General features: G+C 39.8%; 1 protein-coding gene across 1 annotated transcript; it reads right to left on the minus strand.

Annotated features, from left to right (window-relative positions):
* Positions 1 to 7,833: 7,833 nt before the first annotated feature.
* LOC139468602 (uncharacterized) lies at positions 7,834 to 8,820 on the minus strand. The gene has a single exon (XM_071250722.1). The coding sequence runs from the start codon at positions 8,818 to 8,820 to the stop codon at positions 7,834 to 7,836; it is 987 nt and encodes a 328-aa protein (XP_071106823.1).
* Positions 8,821 to 19,940: the final 11,120 nt, after the last annotated feature.

Consider the following 19,940-nt stretch of genomic DNA (forward strand, 5'->3'; position numbering starts at 1 on the left):
CTACCAATACAGTATACGATTTCAAACATCAACAAACTCCTGAGATGCAATGCAATGCACCATATACAACATACTGGTAACATATAACAGATAGATTTTCTCTCATGAAATTCAACATATGTTTTTCTCATACGGTAGGTGTACCCATTTATATATATTATAAATAAATGCATATAGGTAAGCACAAAAGCATAAAACATGCAGTAAAAGTAACATCTTGAATACAATATAACATCAACATTTATACAAGAGGACACTAGTATGTCTGAGATCACTTAAATTTCTAAAACTGTGACATTTCAATGCTCTCCTTATTTTTGATAGAGTCCGCCTTAAATGTCGGAAAGGTATCAGCTCGGGTGATAGTACATTTTCTAACAACATATAATCCCGTGCTCAACCGATTAATCTTCCTTTCAACCATAGTAGCAAAATGTAACTCCTTTGCAATCAGTTGTATCCAATGTGCATACATGGCCTGAAACCATCGTATCTTACCATTCTCTACATTTATCAGTTCAGTCAGTTCCTTATGAATTCTTACAAGTATCTCTAAGCAGAATCGGATAGTTAGAGATCTTGGGCAATTCAGTAGTGAATATATGATACCATGTCTGTTCGTACGTTAAGTCGTCCCATATATCTGAAGGTATTACCCCAGAGATAGATATCCAGAATGCATGTCGTCAATGGTACTGAGTTCCACATCATCTACTCTGTTATCCCTATGAAGCCATATCTTCCCTAAGTGAAAAACAATAAACAACAATCCCAATTGATCATAAATAATGTCTAGCAACATTAAGTTAACCGCAGAACACAGCGCTTGTGTTCATACAGTTCCAGTTCATGTGTCAATAATATGCTGGGTCAGTTGAATATTTTTAAGTTAAACGGCCTTGTTTTTAAACAACTTCTGATTTCTCACATCTTCAATCCCAGTAATATATAACTGTATGTCCCTTTTCACTCCTATCATTGTGTCGTTGTCTGTGTCAGCATCATAACTTATGAAAAAAACTAAATAAACTCTTTAATAGTCCTCAACAGGAGGTATACAACAGCCTTCTGACCAGGCAAAACTCTTCTGTACAAATGATTGGCCAATCATCTACACACCACGACCGATTTATAGGTCTTCACCCAGGCTACGAGACAAATCGACCCTCTGTCCTTCGTCCCGAGTGAATTCATCGTTAGTCTTTCGAATGTCCTCAATATACTCAGCAACTTGAGGTAGAAACATATCTACCTCACCACTAGAGACTGTCAGGCATCTCTAGACTTGATCTTTCAAGCTTTGAAACAGAATAGGCATTTCCTCATCTATGTGTTTATAATATTCAAATAACGTAGGCATGTCTCCTCTATGTCCTTGTCGACATTATTACTACGTGGGCATGTCTCCTCCACGGCTTGACAGCGTAGGCATGTGACCTCTACGTCTTACTATCATTTCATATCTGCGTAGGCATGTTACCTCTACGACTTTTCATCATTTCATATCTGCGTAGGCATGTTACCTCTACGACTTTTCATTATCATCCTTGATTTCCTATCTGGGTACCCATTTGCTTTGACACATGACACTATAACTTGGGACTAAAACCAACTTGTTATTATAACCTTCGATCTACATATCCTCCGTATATCATATACCTATATGGTTGTCACATTTCCTTACTTGCAGTTCTATTGTTTTACCCGTTTGTTGTTTTCTTTCTTCACCTTCCCTGTCATTGTTCTTCTGACATGGATTTCTTTCCACAATTTCTGAATTGAGAAACTCACTTAGGACCCCTTCTCTTTTCGAGACACCTGCAAATCGACTTGGTATCGCTTACTTACTTACTTACTAACTTTGGAGATTTAACGTGCGCTTTCCGACTGATGCATATTTCGCACACGGGCCCGGCCAGGCCATTTAATGTGTTTACGAAAGGGGCGAAAGTGGTCTGTGCAACCCAAGAGGGGGCTTTAGGGGTTGCTTATAAAGAATTTGGGAATTTTGAGATTTGGAATAGATGCCGATGGGGTTGGGGAGGAGAACTAAGGGAGCTGGGTATGGTGGATGTTTGTTTGTTTATGTAATTTTGATTTGGTGGATTATAGTGTTTTTAGATGCGTTTTATTAGTTCCGTTTTGATTAAGAATACGCCTAAGGCCTTGAAGTTTTCTAGTTTATTTTGTGGGTTTAGTTTTGCTTCTAGAGTGAGAGCCTTGTTTAGATTGAGGGTGGTTTGTAATGCGGTTTGATGTGTTAGGTAGTGTGTGCAGTAGATGAGTGCGTGTTCTGGGGTTTCTAGTTGTTTGCAGTGTGGGCAGTTATCCGTAGTATGTTTTTTTGTTTTTTTTAGGTGGTTATTTAGGTTGGTGTGTCCTGTTTGGAGTTAGTGATTACTCTGTCGATTTTTTTTGATGGATGGAGAATTTTTGGTTTGGTTAGTGGTTTGCTGAGCACTTTTTTGATTTGGCTATTTCAGTTTAGATATAGGTTATGCCAGTTTTTTGGTGATTTTTTGCTTATTTACACTTTTAATTTCTGACTTTGAGATGGGTAAGTTTAAGCTTATTTCTGGGATTTTGAGGGATAGTTTAGCTGCTTTATCGGCGTTTTCATTACCGTATATTCCTACGTGGGCGGGTATCCACAAGAAGGTTATTTGTTTGCCTGCCTTAGTTAGGTCGTTGGAGCTTTTAAGTATGAGATTTATTAATTTAGGTCGTTTTTTGGTATTTTTGTTTTGGAGGGCTTGCAGTCCACTTAGGGTGTCGGTAAGTATTAGGATTTTATTGTGGTTTTTGGATTCTTGACTATTGAAGGCTGAGGCCATGCCCTTTAGTTCTGCCGTGAATATTGATTGGTTGTTTGGGAGTCCGAAGGATTGTGTGGTTTTAGTTGGTTGTGTGGTATGGACTCCGAAACCTGTGTGTTTGGAGGTCGGATCTGAAGATCCGTCCGTGTAAATGTGACACCAATTTGGCCAATTTTCGTGTATATATGCTAGTGTGGTGGTTTTAGCTATGTTTGGGTCGGTTTGTTTATTTATTTGGCTAGCTAGTGTTGTGTCTATTTTGGGTATTTTAAGTTTAGGGGTGAAGATATTTGATTGTTTGCAGTTTTGTTTAAGATTTTTAATTTGGTGTTCATTTAGGTAGTTTGTTATTCTTTGGGATATTGGGGTAAGTAAGGGGTGTTTACGAGCTAGAGCTTGGTTTTTGGGGCTGATATTTTGGTTTATTAAGTTTTGGATGAAAGGGTTTGATTGGGATGCGGCCCAGAAATTTAAGCTTAGCTGTTCCCTGCGTAGACTTAGTGGCATTTCTCCTGTTAAGGCCTGAAGTGAAGTGTAGGAGGTGCCATGTTGGGTGCGTGTAATTAGTTTGAGAGCCTGATATTGTATTGAGTCAAGTTTTTTAGATAGAGAGTTGTTTAGCGTGTTGTATATGGCGCAGCCGTAGTCTAGTTTTGATCTAATTAGTGATATGTAGAGTGAGAGGAGGGTATCTTTGGAGGCTCCCCAGTTAGAGCCAGTTAGGCATCATAGGGTGTTTAGGTCTTTACTGCATTTAGTTGTTAGGTTTTGGATGTGAGCATCCCAGGTGAGATGTTCATCGAAAATAAGTCCTAAGAATTTGGTTTGTTTTTGAAATTTGATTGTTTGATTGTTTAGCTGGAGGATTGGGGAGGCGGGTTTCATGTTTTTATGTTCGAATACTATTCCTGTTGTTTTTTCTGAGTTAAGGGAGAAGCCCCATTTGTCAGCCCATTGTTGTATTTTATTAAGAGATTTTTGGAGTACATTTGGGCTATTTTAATACTTTTAGTGCGGATCCAGAGGGCTCCATCATCAGGGAGTTGGTACCTGTCCGTTTTGATAGATTAGGTTATATAGTTTAAGTAGTGCCTGGAGTAGGTTGGGGGGGAGTTTTTTGATTATTTGGTAGGATGTTAGGTCTAGTCCTGGGGCAGTTCCCTTTTTCCTATTTTGGAGTACGTACTGGAGTTCTTCCATTGAGTAAGGTTGGTTTATTTCGAGGTTATCATTATTTGGTTATTTAGTAGGTTTGGCTTCTGCTTTAAGTTTTTGTTGGAATCTTTTGCTGAAGTTATTGTTGCTGTTTATGGCCGAGAAGTGGTTTGCTAGGTTATTTGCCTTTTCGGTAGGGTTGGTTGAATTGTTTATGTTGGGTGTTTTTTTGTGACGTTTTAAGCCTCTAATGGCGTGGATTTTTCGCCAGACTGTTCTGGCATCTGTGCGATTATTTACTCTTTCACAAAATAATTTCCAATCTTTAGTTTTAGCTATTTTGACTAGTTTTTGGACCTTGTGGTTTAGTTCGTGAGCTACCGTTATATAGTTATGGTCGCGTTTGGCTCTATTGAACGCTGTTTTACGTTTGCGTCTAGTTTGTTCTATTTCCTCGTTCCACCATGGTACCGAGGGTTTGCCTACGTTATTTGTTTTATAAGAGATGCTTTGGCTGCGTTGATTATGTAGTCTGTTAGGTTTTTGCAGTAGATTTCTGGGTGCTTATTTTCTAGTTTGGTTAGGTTGGCTTGGTTGCAGATATCCTGAAATTTGTCCCAGTTAGCTTGGTTATAGTTGAATTTTGGTTCTAGGTTTTCTGTTAGGGTAGGAACGTTTGTATTGCCTATGGTAATGTTTATAGGGAAGTGGTCACTACCTAGTGGGGCATCGTGAACTTCCCATTGAGTACTTTGGGCCAGATCTGGGATGCATAGGGTTAGGTCGATAGCCGACATTTTATGGTTTTTCTTATCGTATCTAGTCGGTTGGTTATTGTTTAGGAGTACAAGGTTATTTGTTTCTATCCATTCAGAGATTAGTTTGCCTGAACTTTGCCATGATTATCTATTTTTTCATCTATGCTCCAGGTGTGGTGGTGAGCGTTAAAGTCTCCTAGGAATATAGTTGATTTATTGCTTATTTGGAGTAATTTGTTTAGGTCCTCAGCTTGAATTTTTTGTTCTGCCCAGTGGTATATGTTAATGATGTTTATTTTTTGGTTTTTGAGAGTTATTTGGATGCCGTTTGCTTCTAGGTTTGGTGTGTTTATTTTGATTTCTTCATAGTTAATGTCTTCTCTGATTAGTATGATTAATCCTCCTGCGGCTCTAGCGGTTTTAGGTTTGGCTCGGTCTGTTCTGACTGAGTTGTAGTTTGGTAGAGTAAATTCAGATTTTTTGAGAATTTGGTTTCTTGGATGCAGGCAATGTGCGGACCCTTATCTTGTTTAAATTTTGCTTTTAGTTCGTGGCCGTGGGAATTAAGTCCGTTGGCATTCCACTGAAATATGTTTAGGCCTTCCATTATTTGGGCTTTTAGTGTTTGGAGGTTAGGTTTGATTTAGGCTAGGGGTTTTTACTTGGTTGAGGTAGGGCTAACTAATTCGAGGCCTATGCTGTCAGGGTTGTCAGTTTAAGCTTATTTGCTACGGTATAGAAAGCTTTAGTGCTAGCGTTTGGGTTTATTTCCTTTAGCATGTATGCGAGAAGGATGGTTAAGTTGTTTAGTTTGTTGTTTGACATTTGCTGAGGCCTGCGTTTAAAGATTTTGTTTTTTTGGGGGGTTGAGAGAGTTATTTCGTTTATGTCTTCCTCGGTTGTGCATTCGTATTTTTCTGTGTTGTTAAGTTTAGTTTCCTCACATTAGATGGGGGTGGTTTGCGTGCGTGCTTGTGTTTGTGGTAGTGGTCTGGATTTGGTTTCCTTACTGTCTGGGTTTTCGGGTTGTGATTGCTTGGGATCGGTTGTTGTTGCCATAGCGGCTGTGGTTTGTATGGTGCCGGGTTGGGTTGTGGCGGGCGTATTGTTGCTTGTTTTGCGTGCAGGTGTGGATGTTGTGAATGTGCTAGTGGAGGTGGAGGGTTGTGGGATGGACGTGTGGTGGATGTGTGTTTTGGGTGCTGGGTGTACTCTTTGCAGGATGCCATCCCATGCCGAGTTTAAGTGTGGGGTGTTGTTTGGTTGTGGTGTGGGTAGCAGAGGTTGTTTTGTATGCTGTGGTTGTCTTTTTGTTTGGAGTTTGGCCGTGTCGATATTGATGTGTTTGTTGGCCTGTTGTGTGAGGGTGTGTCTATGAGGGCAGTGGTTGGATAGTGAGGAATGTTGTATGCTTTTACAGCGTGTGCATGTCCCTGGGCAGTCAGTTTGGGCGCATTTCCTGCATTTAGTTTTTTGGAATTTACATTGATTGGCTGTGTGGTTGTATTGGAGACAGTTAGAGCATTGTTTAACTTGTTTTATGTATGGTTTGACATCTAATTTAGAGGTTGCTCCGAAGGAGATAAATTTAGGTGCTTCTGGATATTTAGCTGATTTTTGGAAATTGATTATGACTATTGGTGTGTTTGAGATTTTACCGTGTAACCGAGTCCTGGTCTGGGAAAATTATTTGGAAACCTTTCTTAGCCTCTTTAAATTTGTCGAAGTGAATTTTGTGCTGTTTGATTCGTACTTTATTGGCTGTGAGACATTTAGAAAGGACGTTTATGGGGCCTGTAGCGCAAAAGTAAAGGGCGAATGTCGTGATGGATGCGGGCGACATGTTTGGTGGTGGTTGTGTGTTGGAACTGTCCAGCTTCCTTTTTTGGTGTTTGTTGTGGGGATCGGCGATACGGCTGTTTTGGTGGGTGAAGCTACTGGTGATTTGGAGCCGAAACCGTCAGGTATGAGTGGGATGGATGTCCCGGAAGTGTTGGTATCGCATTCCTCTACGACTTATCAACTTCCGTTTCATATTTGGATATCCATATTCCTGTCACCTAATGATTGAGTCCGTCAATATCAACATGGTTGAATGCTTTGTCACCTGTGGTGATAGGCATGGTATGTGTGGTGTCACTGTCTCCTAACTCTCCATACACATTGGCAATATCAACTTCTTCAATGACACCTATCGCTAACTTAATCTCTGAACTAGCAGGGTTCATCAAGCTAAACAATGGTACTTAATTGACAGGTGAAGTGAGACATTTAGCACCTCACACATGTAACAATTCTGCAATAGACTCAATTGGCTCGACAACGCCTAACTTTATATCTGGGTCGTTAATGTACACCGGCAACAAAGTTTCATCATGTGGTGGTGGTACCACATCACATATACATGTAACAAAGTTGGAATAATCTGAATAGGCAATGAACTTTGTCTCTGTAAGACCATCCCACAAAGTCAACCTATTATGGCTAATATCAATGTTAGCATTCTGGCTTCTCAAGAAATCTAAGCCTAACAACAAATTAATTGATAAGGCTAAAAGACCTGAAAGTCCCGTACACCACATAGCCGACCAGCTGTAAGAGGAATTGTAGACACGCCTAACACATCTAACGGTTTCCCATCTGCACCAACCAATGACCTTCCACCTCCTTTTGTTATAGGAAATCTACTCTCAACTCCAATAGATGAGAATACATTTGAATTCATACAGCTCAAAGTTTCACCTGAGTCCCATAGGGCACTGTAAGTCTTTCCAGATATCTTAACCCTAATACTGCTGTGAGATAAACCCACACTACAAGTCAAAACAACAACCTCGCACAAATCACCTATCATTTCTGTGATCTGGTTCTGTATTATTTCTCTTTGTAAAAGTGTGGCCTATGATGTTACCGACATTATCAAAATCAATATTTGCTATATTGGCGGCAGGCTCAAATCTTCATGTAGCACTGCCCCTGTTAACCCTCGCATACGTTTGGCTTAATTAGAAAAGTAGAATCTGCTTAGGTGCCCTATCCTACAGCATTGAAAACATTGCATAGATCTAGCAAAACTCTCAGACATACTAAAATGTGTCCCTACCTCATTGTCCACAAATGTTCCATAATTGTGGTTGTGACACCCTATGCTCCTCCGTGTTCATATTCCTTGGAGCAGGGCTCCAGTTTGGTCCACAGGGCACATCATTGTCACTCATGTCCCTGATATCAACATGTGTTGATGCACAACCACTTCTGTGATGTTGATGGAAAGTTTGTGTCCTGTTCTTCACTGGGTGTTGGTCATCAGTACACTCAGTCGCAGATTTAATGTACTGCTTTCTGTACATAGAGTCATCCTGATGCTCATATGAAAAGTTCCCTCCTGTTCGAGTATTTTCTGCACTGGTCAATAAGCATACTTGTCCAAAGAGCTCCTCTATAACAGACACAAGTCTGTCATTCTCTGATGTGGCCAGTCCAAATGCAGCATCTGCTATTCTCGCACTTTCCAGGACTTGATCCTTGGTCTCATGCAATCTTGTCAAAATGAACTGTTTAATGTGAGGTTGAGAATTCCTAATGACGGCATCCATGAGAATGTCGTCGTCCAGTCTATCAAGACGTTTTGCCTCATATTGCAATTCTTGAAGAAAGTCCTCAAAATCCTGAGATGGTTTCTGTTTCCTATTATATAGCTTGTCTAGTCTTTCATATCTTTTTGTTGAATTTAGTTTGTACCTTTCAAGGAAAGCTGTCTTCACCTCATTCCAGGAATTGTCACTAAAGTCTTGAGCTTCATGCCACTTTAAAGCATTTTTGTCTAACCATAAACTAAATGCTGTCTTTGTCCATTCTTCTGAATAATTATGTAAAGAAGTAAATTTCACATATCTGCTTAACCATGAACTCACAATTTCTGGATCACTTCCATTGAATTTCTCAAGAGAAAACTGACTTAGGGAAAAAGCCCTTGCTAAAGCAGCAAAACTTTTGTCTAATTTGTCCTTATTTCCAAGTCCTCTTGAAAATAAACTGTCATTTGTCTCTGTAATATCAGAGGCAGAACAATTTTCATTATCATAAAACATTTTGAGTCACTTTGGTTCTTCTCTGACAATATGTGAATGTCCAACTTCAAAGTCAGAATTTCAACACTTCTCGTGCTCAGTGTAGGTGATAAGAGATAATAACAGTAAAGTCAAGCTCACCTCAAAACTTTCCATCCCAAAACTATCCTGTGTAGTAGCGTATTAAGGGAAATCAATACCACCTCCCTGCAAGTGAGGCAACTGACCAACACTTTGTAATCAATAACTGCTCCCCCTAGTGCCACTGTCCCTCTGTGAGGCTGGGCAAGCAAGTGACTAACCCTTCTTAATGAAGCCTGTATAATAAGCACGGATGCATGGCTGAAGTAGAACTGCATTCACACTTCCACAATCAGATAAACGTAAGATATCGTTCGTCCATAAGTTCTTAAGTCTTGATATTTTTCCTGTGATGGGTCTTCATGAAACACATTTTCTTGAGCTTTGGCACAAAAAGTCGGAAAAGCACACTACCTTGCAGACTCTCCTCCTGTCAGGAACCACAGTCTCACTTCACTGTAAGTTTTCTCGCTCCTTGTTTTCATGAGATGAGCATGGTACGGTGATCTTAGAGCAACTCCGCCATATGTAACCTTAGGTTCCGGGTACTTTACCCTTCTACCTTTGGTCACTTGTACTTGGTTCTAGGGATGATGTAACTCTCTCAAAATCACAAGTCAGATGGTTTGCTCCAGTCCTTTTTATTTATGATAGAATTAATCATAAATATACACACATGGTCCTCAGATAAGTTCTTGTTGTTGCCTTAATTACTTAAGTACAACACATACCTAAATGATGTGTTGAAAAGCCTGATAGTTTTTCAGATGAACGTTTAACTCTACTTCTTTTCTGACCAGGGATCCCAAAACTACAGTGAACCTTTCTGTTCAGCTGTATGCTCCAGACCCCCCGCACCACTCTCGGACAACTAACAAAATACTATCGATGATAATTTTAGCTCCTCCCACCGACATCATATTTGACATCATGAGAAATGAGTCATATCGCTCATTTCTCTATGAACCCCAATTCCCATTTCAATCAGTCTTTCTATCAAGTTCTTCTAACCAAACACTCAACTAATTTCCTAAATTAATGGTCAAATCATTGGTCAACTGAACATAGATGAAAACCCAATACTCTGTCAGACTGGAAGGCTCCGAAAAGATACCCACACTTGTTATTAAGACATTCCAATCACGTAGTAGTACTCAGAAATATTTGATCACATCAAGACTAACAATTTTTGTTCCATCCATTCATTTCCCTTCTGGCCCTTATACTGCAAGACCAGATTCTACTAATTTCATCGTACTAATGAAAAGTTATCTCTATCACTTAAGAGAAGCAAAATCAATAATCATTTGCCCTGGGGGTGATGCCCTCACCCTGTACAGTCACTTCTCTCATATGCATCTATATTTTACCCCAAAGCTTAATTTAGTAAACTACATTTTAAGTAAATACCAAAAACCCCTTTTTTCCAAAATACCCTGGTTATATTGTCATAGCGACTGATTTACAACACCCATTGTGAAAAACATTTAATTGCAAAGGCTCATTACCCTGGAGCCATGACATCTATTAGTATGTACCGTACTAAATTAAAGAAAGACAAGTAATACTTACAATATTTGAAGACTTTTTCTTCCTTTGTTGGTGTTTTTGGAGGAGTTGGTTGTCTTTAATCCAGTGTTGAGGTCAGAGGTGGATGCAGCTTGCTTGTTATTCCATCAGATGATCACGGTTGGACATGTCCTCCAATGGGTTCTTGTAGCTGGTCGTAGTTAGTTCCTGGGCTCCGTGGTTCCGAAAATGATGATTCTCCGCCAAATTATCATGGAACTGTTCTGGATGAACAATACCTTCCAAATGGCGTGCTGGTTTTCTTGGGGAATTAGTCAGCAAAGAGCCGGAGTCACAGGAGACTAATCACAATTTTATTTACAAGAACAGTTAACAATTTTCATATACTTAGAAAATAACTGAGGGTGCCACAGAGAGTCGGTACAACACTCTAGGCTGTGGGAGAGAGGTCTGCTTGGTAAGAGAGTCAAACCCCTTCTCTCCGAATCTGGACCAAGGCAGACGGTGGATGTACACAAAAATGGGGATTAACAAATAGGATTAGCATCTTATAAATAACAGCAATTAAGTGTTTCAAGGCATATAGATGTCATGGCTCCAGGGTAATGAGCCTTTGCAATTAAATGTTCTTCAGACAATGGGTGTTGTAAATCAGTCGCTATGACAATATTATAACGAACTAAAATCATTGGTCCCTTTGAGTTCGTTATAACCGTAGTTTACTGTAGTCGTGGAACTTCTCTGAGATAGCCCACTTCAGGCACAAGAATTCAAGCTTGTGTGCTGAGTAGTTTCTCTCAGATCGGCTTAGTCCTCTACTTGCATAGGCAACAACCCGTGACTTCCGTTCCTGATGTTGATACAGCACTGCACCCAATCCATGACCACTGGCATCTGTGTGTAGTTCAAATGGCTTTGAGTAGTCAGCGTATCCAAGTACTGGTGGGGTGGAGAGATGATTCTTCAGCTCCGTGAAGGCATTCTCCTGATCTTCATCCCATATCCAGTTGACATCTGTGGGTGTTCGTCGTGGTTTCTTTGAAGCAGACTTGGGCATCAGTTCTGATAAAGGTTTTGCTATCCTGGAAAAATTCTTAATAAACTTCCGGTAGTAGCCGGCAAACCCAAGAAATTTTCTGACTTCTTCTGATGTGGTAGGTCTAGGCCAGTTCTTGACCTTGTCAAGTTTCTCTGGATCAGCTTCGATTCCGTGTTCAGAGACGATGTATCCAACATATCTGACTTTCCTCTTGAAGAACTTACACTTCTTTGCTGGCAGTTTTAAGTCACATTCCTGCAGTCTCCGAAACACAAGCTGTAATCTCTCAACATGCTCTTCATTTGTTCTGGAAAATATCATCAGGTCATCAAGATATATGAGACATATATTAAGATGTAGACTTTCCAGGCACTGCTCCATAAGGCGTTTATATGTCGCTGGCGCAATTGAGTGAGTATGGTTTTACGCCGCTTTTAGCAATATTCCACCAGAAATGGGCTTCATACATTGTACCCATGTTGGGAACCGAACCCAGGTCTTCGGCGTGACAAGCGAACGCTTTAACCACTAGGCTACCCGACCGCCCCGGCGCATTTGAGAGTCCAAATGGCATCCAATTATATTCAAAAAATCCAAGAGGTCCTACAGTGAAAGCTGTCCGTTGTTTATAGTCTTCTTCGACCTCAACTTGATGATATCCGCTCTTCATGTCTAAGACGGAGAAGAATTTATTACCACCCAAACAGTCTAATAATTCCTCAATCCGCGGCAGAGCATATGAGTCCCTTATGGTCAGATTGTTAAGTTCGCGATAATCTATACAGATCCTTAACTGTCCATTGCCTTTGCGAACTAAGACTACATTAGACGCCCAAGGGATGTGAGACTTCCTGATGACTCTAGCTGACAAAAGAATTTGTAGATGGTTCCGGACTTCATCATACATGGATGGTGGTATTCTTCTGTGTTGCTGTTTGAATGGAGTGTCATCAACTAAATCAATCCTGTGATGCACCATGCTACTGTGTCCAATATCCTCATCATGCTTGGAGAATATGTCAGCAAAACGCATAATGACATCAAGTCCGTATCCTAACTGCTGTCTAGTCAGATCTGTCTTGTCAATCTCCACTTGATCCATAAGAACCTCTGATTCAACAGGTTGACCAGTGTCAGGCTTCTGTATAGTCACAGGCTGTACTTCACACAACAATGCTCTAGGAAGAATGACAACTGTCCGCATTGTTATGATGGAGATGTGAACATCAACTGTGTCTCGCCTTGAGCTGTCATAAGTGATGAGGGTAGGGGCAATGTCAAGGTCATCTGGTAATGAAGCATGTGCTGTTGGCTGTAACAGAGCACACACCGCTGTCATTCCCTTGGTAACCTGTCCTTTAATCTTAATGTTGCTGTTAGGAGGGATAATCAAACTCTTGTCCTCTGTACTCTTTACCAAGCCAAGACAACTTCCATTCCTTGCAAGTTCCTTATCATGCAACACTATGGTCCTGTAAGCCAGATACCAAGGAGTGTGTAAAGGTGGCTTTCTGGAGAAACCTTTGTCCATGGAGTGTCCTGCAATCCTGCAAGCAAACAGCTCAACACATTGGTTCCAAGAAGGGCTGGAACTCTTGAATTGTATCTTGTATCAGGGACTACCAGAAGTAAACAAGATACAGGATCCTCGTCATTGACTCGTCCTCCTGCAATGGACACACCTACTCTCACATATCCAAGATAAGGAAGTTGTTTTCCTCCAGCACACTCTATGTCTAAGATACCACAGAGAGGTTCAATAGGAATAGTATGCAAATGTTCCCTGTAAAAAGATTCAGAAATAATTGAAACAGTGGCCCCAGTGTCAAGCAAAGCATTGACAGGCATACCTTCAATTTCTATGTTGACCTCATTTGCATGACCTATTAACTCATCCGGTACCTTACTTGATGTGGGGTGACCCCTTCCCATAGGCCTGTCCAAGTGGTCCAGTCGAACATGGCAGCCTATAGCAATAAGTCCAGGACATCCACATCTGAAGCATGTAGGAGGCTCTCGGTATCCTTGTGGCATAGAAGGAGGTACAGGTGCAGGCTGTGGTGGGAGAGGGTGTTGACATAAAGGCACTTGGTGAGATGGGTATGGTTTCTGGGTAGTGTATCCTGGCTGATTGAAACCACCTGATGTCTAAGTGTCATAAGGACCAGTCTGTTTACTCCCCTTCCAAGAGTTCCAAGATCCTTGAGCACTGGGGGAACGGTATTGCTGGAACACCTGTGCTGATTGTTGATGATGTTCCTTCAACTCTGCTAACTCTGTCTTGATCTCTTTCATCATGGCCTGCAAGTCTAACACTTCCTTCCTTGTAGCAGGTGCAGAAGATTCAGAGGCAGACTTCTTGTTCAGCACATCTGACTTTCCACGGTCCAGGTCAAACTCGATCTCCCTCAAGTACAAATGGAGCTCATCAAAATGAGTGATGACATCATATTTGTGGGCAGCTAAACTCTTCAAAGCAGGCTTAAGTCCATCCCACATCTTGCTTCTCAACATATCGTCCTGTTCACTCAAGCTGAATGAACGCTGTGATGAAATCTGATAAATGAGATTCTCCAGTCGGCAATCCCATGCAGAGACGTCTTCATTCTCCCCTTGAGTGGCACCGAAGAACTCTGATATAAGAGTCTCTCGCCTCCTAAGTGTCCCAAAAGCAGACCTAACCTTTGCCAGAAGTTCATCAATATGAGCTGTGTGACCAAGCTTCATGGCAATCAAAGCAGCTTCTCCCTTCAATGACTCCGGATAGCCTGCAAAATAATATCAGGTGTATGTGTTCCCGACTGTAGGATACAATCAACCTCGTATCTCCACAGATCATATGGAGCATCCTTGCCTGATTCGCCGCTAAAGAAAGGTAACTTAGGGAAATGATGATAAGTTGCGACAGGAGGCTGTGGTATACCAGTCCCTGACATGGTATTAGGCTTGAAATCAGTCTGTGCAGCCACTCCAGACTCTAACACAAGTGGACCTTCCTGTTGTGCGACACCTGAAATCCAAGTCTTAAGGTCCTCAGGGGTGTCAACTTTAGGAGACATCCCCATCTTGGCAAAGACTGTAAGTAAGCTCTTCAATTCTTCCTCTCCGAGTTCCATGGTTAAAGAAAGAAATCAGTGAGAGTGCTCCAGGAAGCCCATGAGTATATCATATACACAAAAACAAATGAGTGAGTGAGTGAGTATGGTTTTACGCCGCTTTTAGCAATATTCCAGCAATATCACGGCGGGGGACACCAGAAATGGGCTTCACACATTGTACCCATGTCAGGAATCGAACCCAGGTCTTCGGCGTGACGAGCGAACGCTTTAACCACTAGGCTACCCGACCGCCCCCCAAAACAAATGAATGGATCGCATGAAAGAGGACACAAGTCAAATGTGTAAACCGTCAAACGAACAAAACGGCACAGAACCCAATGGCACAGGGACATGGTGCTGACAAACCTAGAAACATAAAAGGGGCAGTCCGGATTCGAAATGCTAAGGATAACTAATGGTGATCACCAAGGAATAAGATAAAATAAATAATTGTCAAAGACTACATGATAGCTAATATATCTGGCCAGAAAATACAGAAATATGCAATAACAATACACAGCTACTAAAGCTAAATTACACAAGTGTTGAAGAAGTTGGTACCAACATGGCTGGAGCAAAATATATTACAACTACATGCATGACGCAAGCAAGAAAATATTTACACTCAAGGCCTAATATATTGAAAGTATAAGAGAAAGAACAATGTACATGTCCTACATGACTGTTATCAAATCAGTAAACACAGCTTATCATTAGCTTTAAATGCTGTGTTAATACAGCAAAATATCTATGACAAATATCAAACAAGTCAAAGGTGAAAATTACATCATATAGATATGAGTATCAAACTTCAAATGTCTTTAGAATTCAGTTCATGCAGACAAACTGTCACAGTATGCGATACAGCATACGACACATGGTCATGACTTAACATCAAGCCATTACGCAAGTAACACTCAAATACCGTAGAGCACATGATGAGTGGACGAACTGACAGACCCGGACCCTCCAAGAATGCATGGGTGCACATCCCACGTAGTGGCTCACATAAGCATCCTTCCGCAAGATCCTCACTGGGGGCTCCATTTTGTAGCAGTTTAGTGCATGTCTTTTACGAGTCAACAAACACATACTACAGGGGTTGAGGTCTTTATTGCAATGCGATGAGTGTGATCAAGGATCTAGATATCATACACCCTGAAACACATAATTACACAATAAATAATAAGTAAAACATTATCATTAATGCTAGATACATAGCACAGGCTTATTACAAGTAAGTATTTACATATATCAGTCATCCATTAAACACAAGATAGACTGAACCTTAAAAACGATTATACTAGAACATATACAGTAATATACATGATCCACAATACCGACATTCAAGGGAGATAACTCCTTGACTTTCATTTGACTATAATATATACACACTATATATACATAACGCTTACACATTCTGTATAAACATATACAATACATTAAGATAGAAATTAATGATATGATCTTACATTGAATGTGGTCATCACAATTAGATTACATTGAGTAGTAGTATAGATGATGGGGGTTCTGGCTCACTTCCACTGGAGCCAGATTCATATACCTATACCACCAATACAGAGGGAATTTTTTATGTCAAAATGATGAGATTTAACCATCGTTATGATATCGTATTAAAAGAGTCATCAATATTTTTACTAATGTAAGCATTCGTTTAAATATGATCCAATGATAGGAAGCAATCTATTTTTAATCTCCAACGGAATAATTGACGCGCTTGTTGTCTCCCTTGTTCTATGAATTTTTATTTCCCTCCTTGCTAATACCACTGGTCTTATGAGAATTGGATTGAATCCCTGCTTCATTGCGTTGTATTTGGTGAGTTCTGTAGGCACTAAACGAAACTCATCCTTGGATATCTTACAATCAGCTAATGCTGTTGAAATATGGTACCTCAATGCTGTTCAACTTTGCTTCGGTGAGTATCTGAATATTATCATGTTTTAATGCTTTCTTTTGCAACTTACGAGAAATGAATTTTATCGCTATTCCTGCCAGTCCTGAGACTCCGGCGGCGATTTCCATACCAAGCACGATAGGCACAGCGATTATAGTTGATAATAAACCAACACCGGCTACACCGAGTCCCATGCTAGGCGTTACAAGCGCGATGTCAACTCCATCGAGAGCATTAACAGCTCTACGATACTTTTTATACAATCCAAGTCTAAACCCCCTCTCCTTATCTATTCTATGTTTTATGTCGCTTATTTGATGTAATCGAAATCCATCAACAGTATCCAACTTTTCAGATGCCTCATCGAGCGCCGGATATAAACCCATAGTGTATATTATTATATTATATAATAGTCTTTAATTGGCCTTGCTTAAATGTTTTGAGAGTATACATCAACCTTATCAAATGTATATTATACGGTATGAATATCTTAGTAAGAAAAATGCTGTCACTTTTAATAATTTGGACCCCCTCAAGGGTTGCAATAGGTGATGCTCCAATATGAATAATACTGCAACGTTGACGTTGGTGTTTCTTTAGCCATTAATCGATAGACCTGGTAATATTTCAAAGGCATCTTCCGGTGCATCTCCAAACAAGACTTCAATAAAAAGCGTAGAAAGATTAGGTATTGCACTCAAGTTCTGTTTAATATCATTGAATTCAGTAACCAAATTTAAACTAACATTTTTTACGGCCGGACGACTAAATAACATATGACCTGGGTTTTCTGGCAGGGGAGAAACTAACACACTTTTTCGTTTTGATGGGATATAAGCCCCGAGTACGACCCCACTATTTATTATCTTAGTTAAATTATGTGCCTTACCCGTCATCACATATGGTGGGGTAATGATGATATTCAATAGCCAATCGATTTTTGCTTCGACCATAGTCCATTTATTATCATTGTTGCGAGTAAGATTGTACGAAGTGTTTTTATGGAGTCTACTAACGTCGACATCACTTAAATCTCCTTGATTACCTGTGAATGCAACTTCTTTCCGCTTGTATACATCATCTTGTTAGTGTAAAGCGTATAACTTGCCATTGGTGCCGGGTTTACCGAATCCTTCTGTATCTCCTAGATCGGAAAGCGCAATTGTATTACATTGTCTAAGGTTATGCGTTCCAGGGTCTGATGAATCAACCATTATTTATAATATGGAGTGTTACACTCAAGTATCCTATATGCACAGGTTGATGTTTTACATCTAATAAAGAAATTTTGAGATCTGAAATAATACCCCGCTTTAATTTTTTATATTGTAATGTTGACAAAGATTCCGTTCTACCGCTATTATATTTTTCATCTTTGACTGGAATAGCTCTCAAGAGAGTAGAAGGACTTTCTAGTTGAATATTATCCGTCGTGCTTATCTGATCAAGATGGATGCACAACTCTTTATAGGGAACTAAATCGGGTAATTTAACTCCATGCACTGTTTGGTTTGGTTCTATTAACATTCTGTTTTCTCCATTAATAAATCCAAGTGTGGTTGCTATGCCCAGTCAAAGAAGTATTTGCCTTTCTCCAGTGCTTATAATCAGCATCCCATTCGACTCATTTTGTGTGAGACTAATTACATTAGGTATAATGTGGTCTTTATTATTTATTATTGTATGAGTATTTCTTCTCACATCACTTATATTGGTCCACTGCGGGTAATACGTTATATCGTAGAGAGCGACTTCAAGTTGCCCATCCGAGTTGTCGATAGTATGAAGCAGTTCAATAGACTGACCATTTATTATTCCTGGGAGTGTAACATACATATTAAATATACAAAGATACTATATCATAACTTATCAAATCAACTTACATTACTAATCAGTTGATATTAGTAAGTGCCTCTGGTGCTAATTTTTTTGTTAAATTCCCTGATATCTTTGAAAAATACAGGGTCACGGCAACTAGTGATAAAATGGTGCACGATTGGTTTCACAATCCAATGCAATTTTGGTAGAACCAGTTAAACTTTGCCATATGGTGTGCAACAACAGGATGTGGTGTATCTCTTTATGCCCCAGTATTTGAACTAAATAAGTCTCTTTTATCATTTCACGTGTACTATCAGATAAGATGTATACTTAAAGAAATTAGTGCTCCATTACCGCAGGATCGAGCATGGAATTCCACAAATAATCTGTACGATAAGAGGGCCTTCGAACGTATTTGTCAGTAATTTAATGTTTCTATGAGTAAAGATTGGCATATTAAAGGAATTAACCATGGTTTAGGCGTTCCTTACACAGGGAAAATAACCATCAAAGAAGAAAGCGATGATTTATTTAAAGAAGTTAACAAAGGTCCATTTAATGCGTTTAAGTTGTTGCATACCAGTAAACTTTACATAAGAATGTATGATTATTTTCTAAAAACCCATCATTGGTATAAAGACTGGGAACTTTCGAGTAATGATTGGAGAGGAGATATTATGAGTTTTAAGAGTGGTTTAATTTATATTGTTACAAAATTTGTACAACTGAACGATACTACAAACGCTTGGAATGAATTTCTTAATGATAAAACAGAAAATAAATTTACTAACCCCGGAGTTGTAAGAGTTAATGAATCAATAAGAACTTATGTACTGGCAATTCTTGGTGCACAATCGCAAACACGAACGGGAATAATCGGTTCTGGGACGGCACTCGATGCACAAAAACAGTTTGTTGAAAACGTGGAGGATGCTATTAATTCACCAGTTGAGATACCATCTTCTATAAAGCGTTATCAAGATGTATCAATCCAAAGTGGACTATGTTTATGGGCCAGGTCTATACATGTCTCCTAGTAATATGGAACTTAAGATCCGTCAAGTGATAGGTTATAATAATAAAATTGTTATTGCTACCGATCAACAAAAAACAGGTTTAAATTCAGATATTAACACTGTATTAATAACGCAAACAAACACAGGTGAAACGGGAATAGTCAAGCCACAGATATCTACTAACACATCTACTAACGCACAACCACAAGTGCCACCACATATTGCAGTTAAAAATCAACAACATATCGATGAAAAAACAACGCTTATAGTAGGTGGAGTTGTGGTTGGTTTACTCATGATTTGGTAAAATAGTCCTTAATGAACTGATTTGGTTAAATAGTCTTTAGTGGATATGTACAACAGCCCGGCAATTGCTACAATCAGTGCCCACAAGTTTTGACTGAGCCAAGTGGTGGTCTTAGCTAATAAATTCAAGAGCCAGGAAATAATACTCCCTATTATACCTGGAAGTGCAGACGCGGCTTTCCCAGTGCTTCTCCTAACGCCTTTAAATGCTTTTTTATCCACTCTTTTACACCACACCCATCACTAGGCGGTGTGCCACCTCCTGTACCACTGGTTAACGTGAGAGTCAAAGTCACTATAATAAATCCCAATGTGGTTAAAATACTGGAAAT

This window comes from Haliotis cracherodii, unplaced genomic scaffold, assembly GCF_022045235.1.
Source record: "Haliotis cracherodii isolate W230 unplaced genomic scaffold, xgHalCrac1.p SCAF_2, whole genome shotgun sequence".
Lineage (NCBI taxonomy): Eukaryota > Metazoa > Mollusca > Gastropoda > Lepetellida > Haliotidae > Haliotis > Haliotis cracherodii.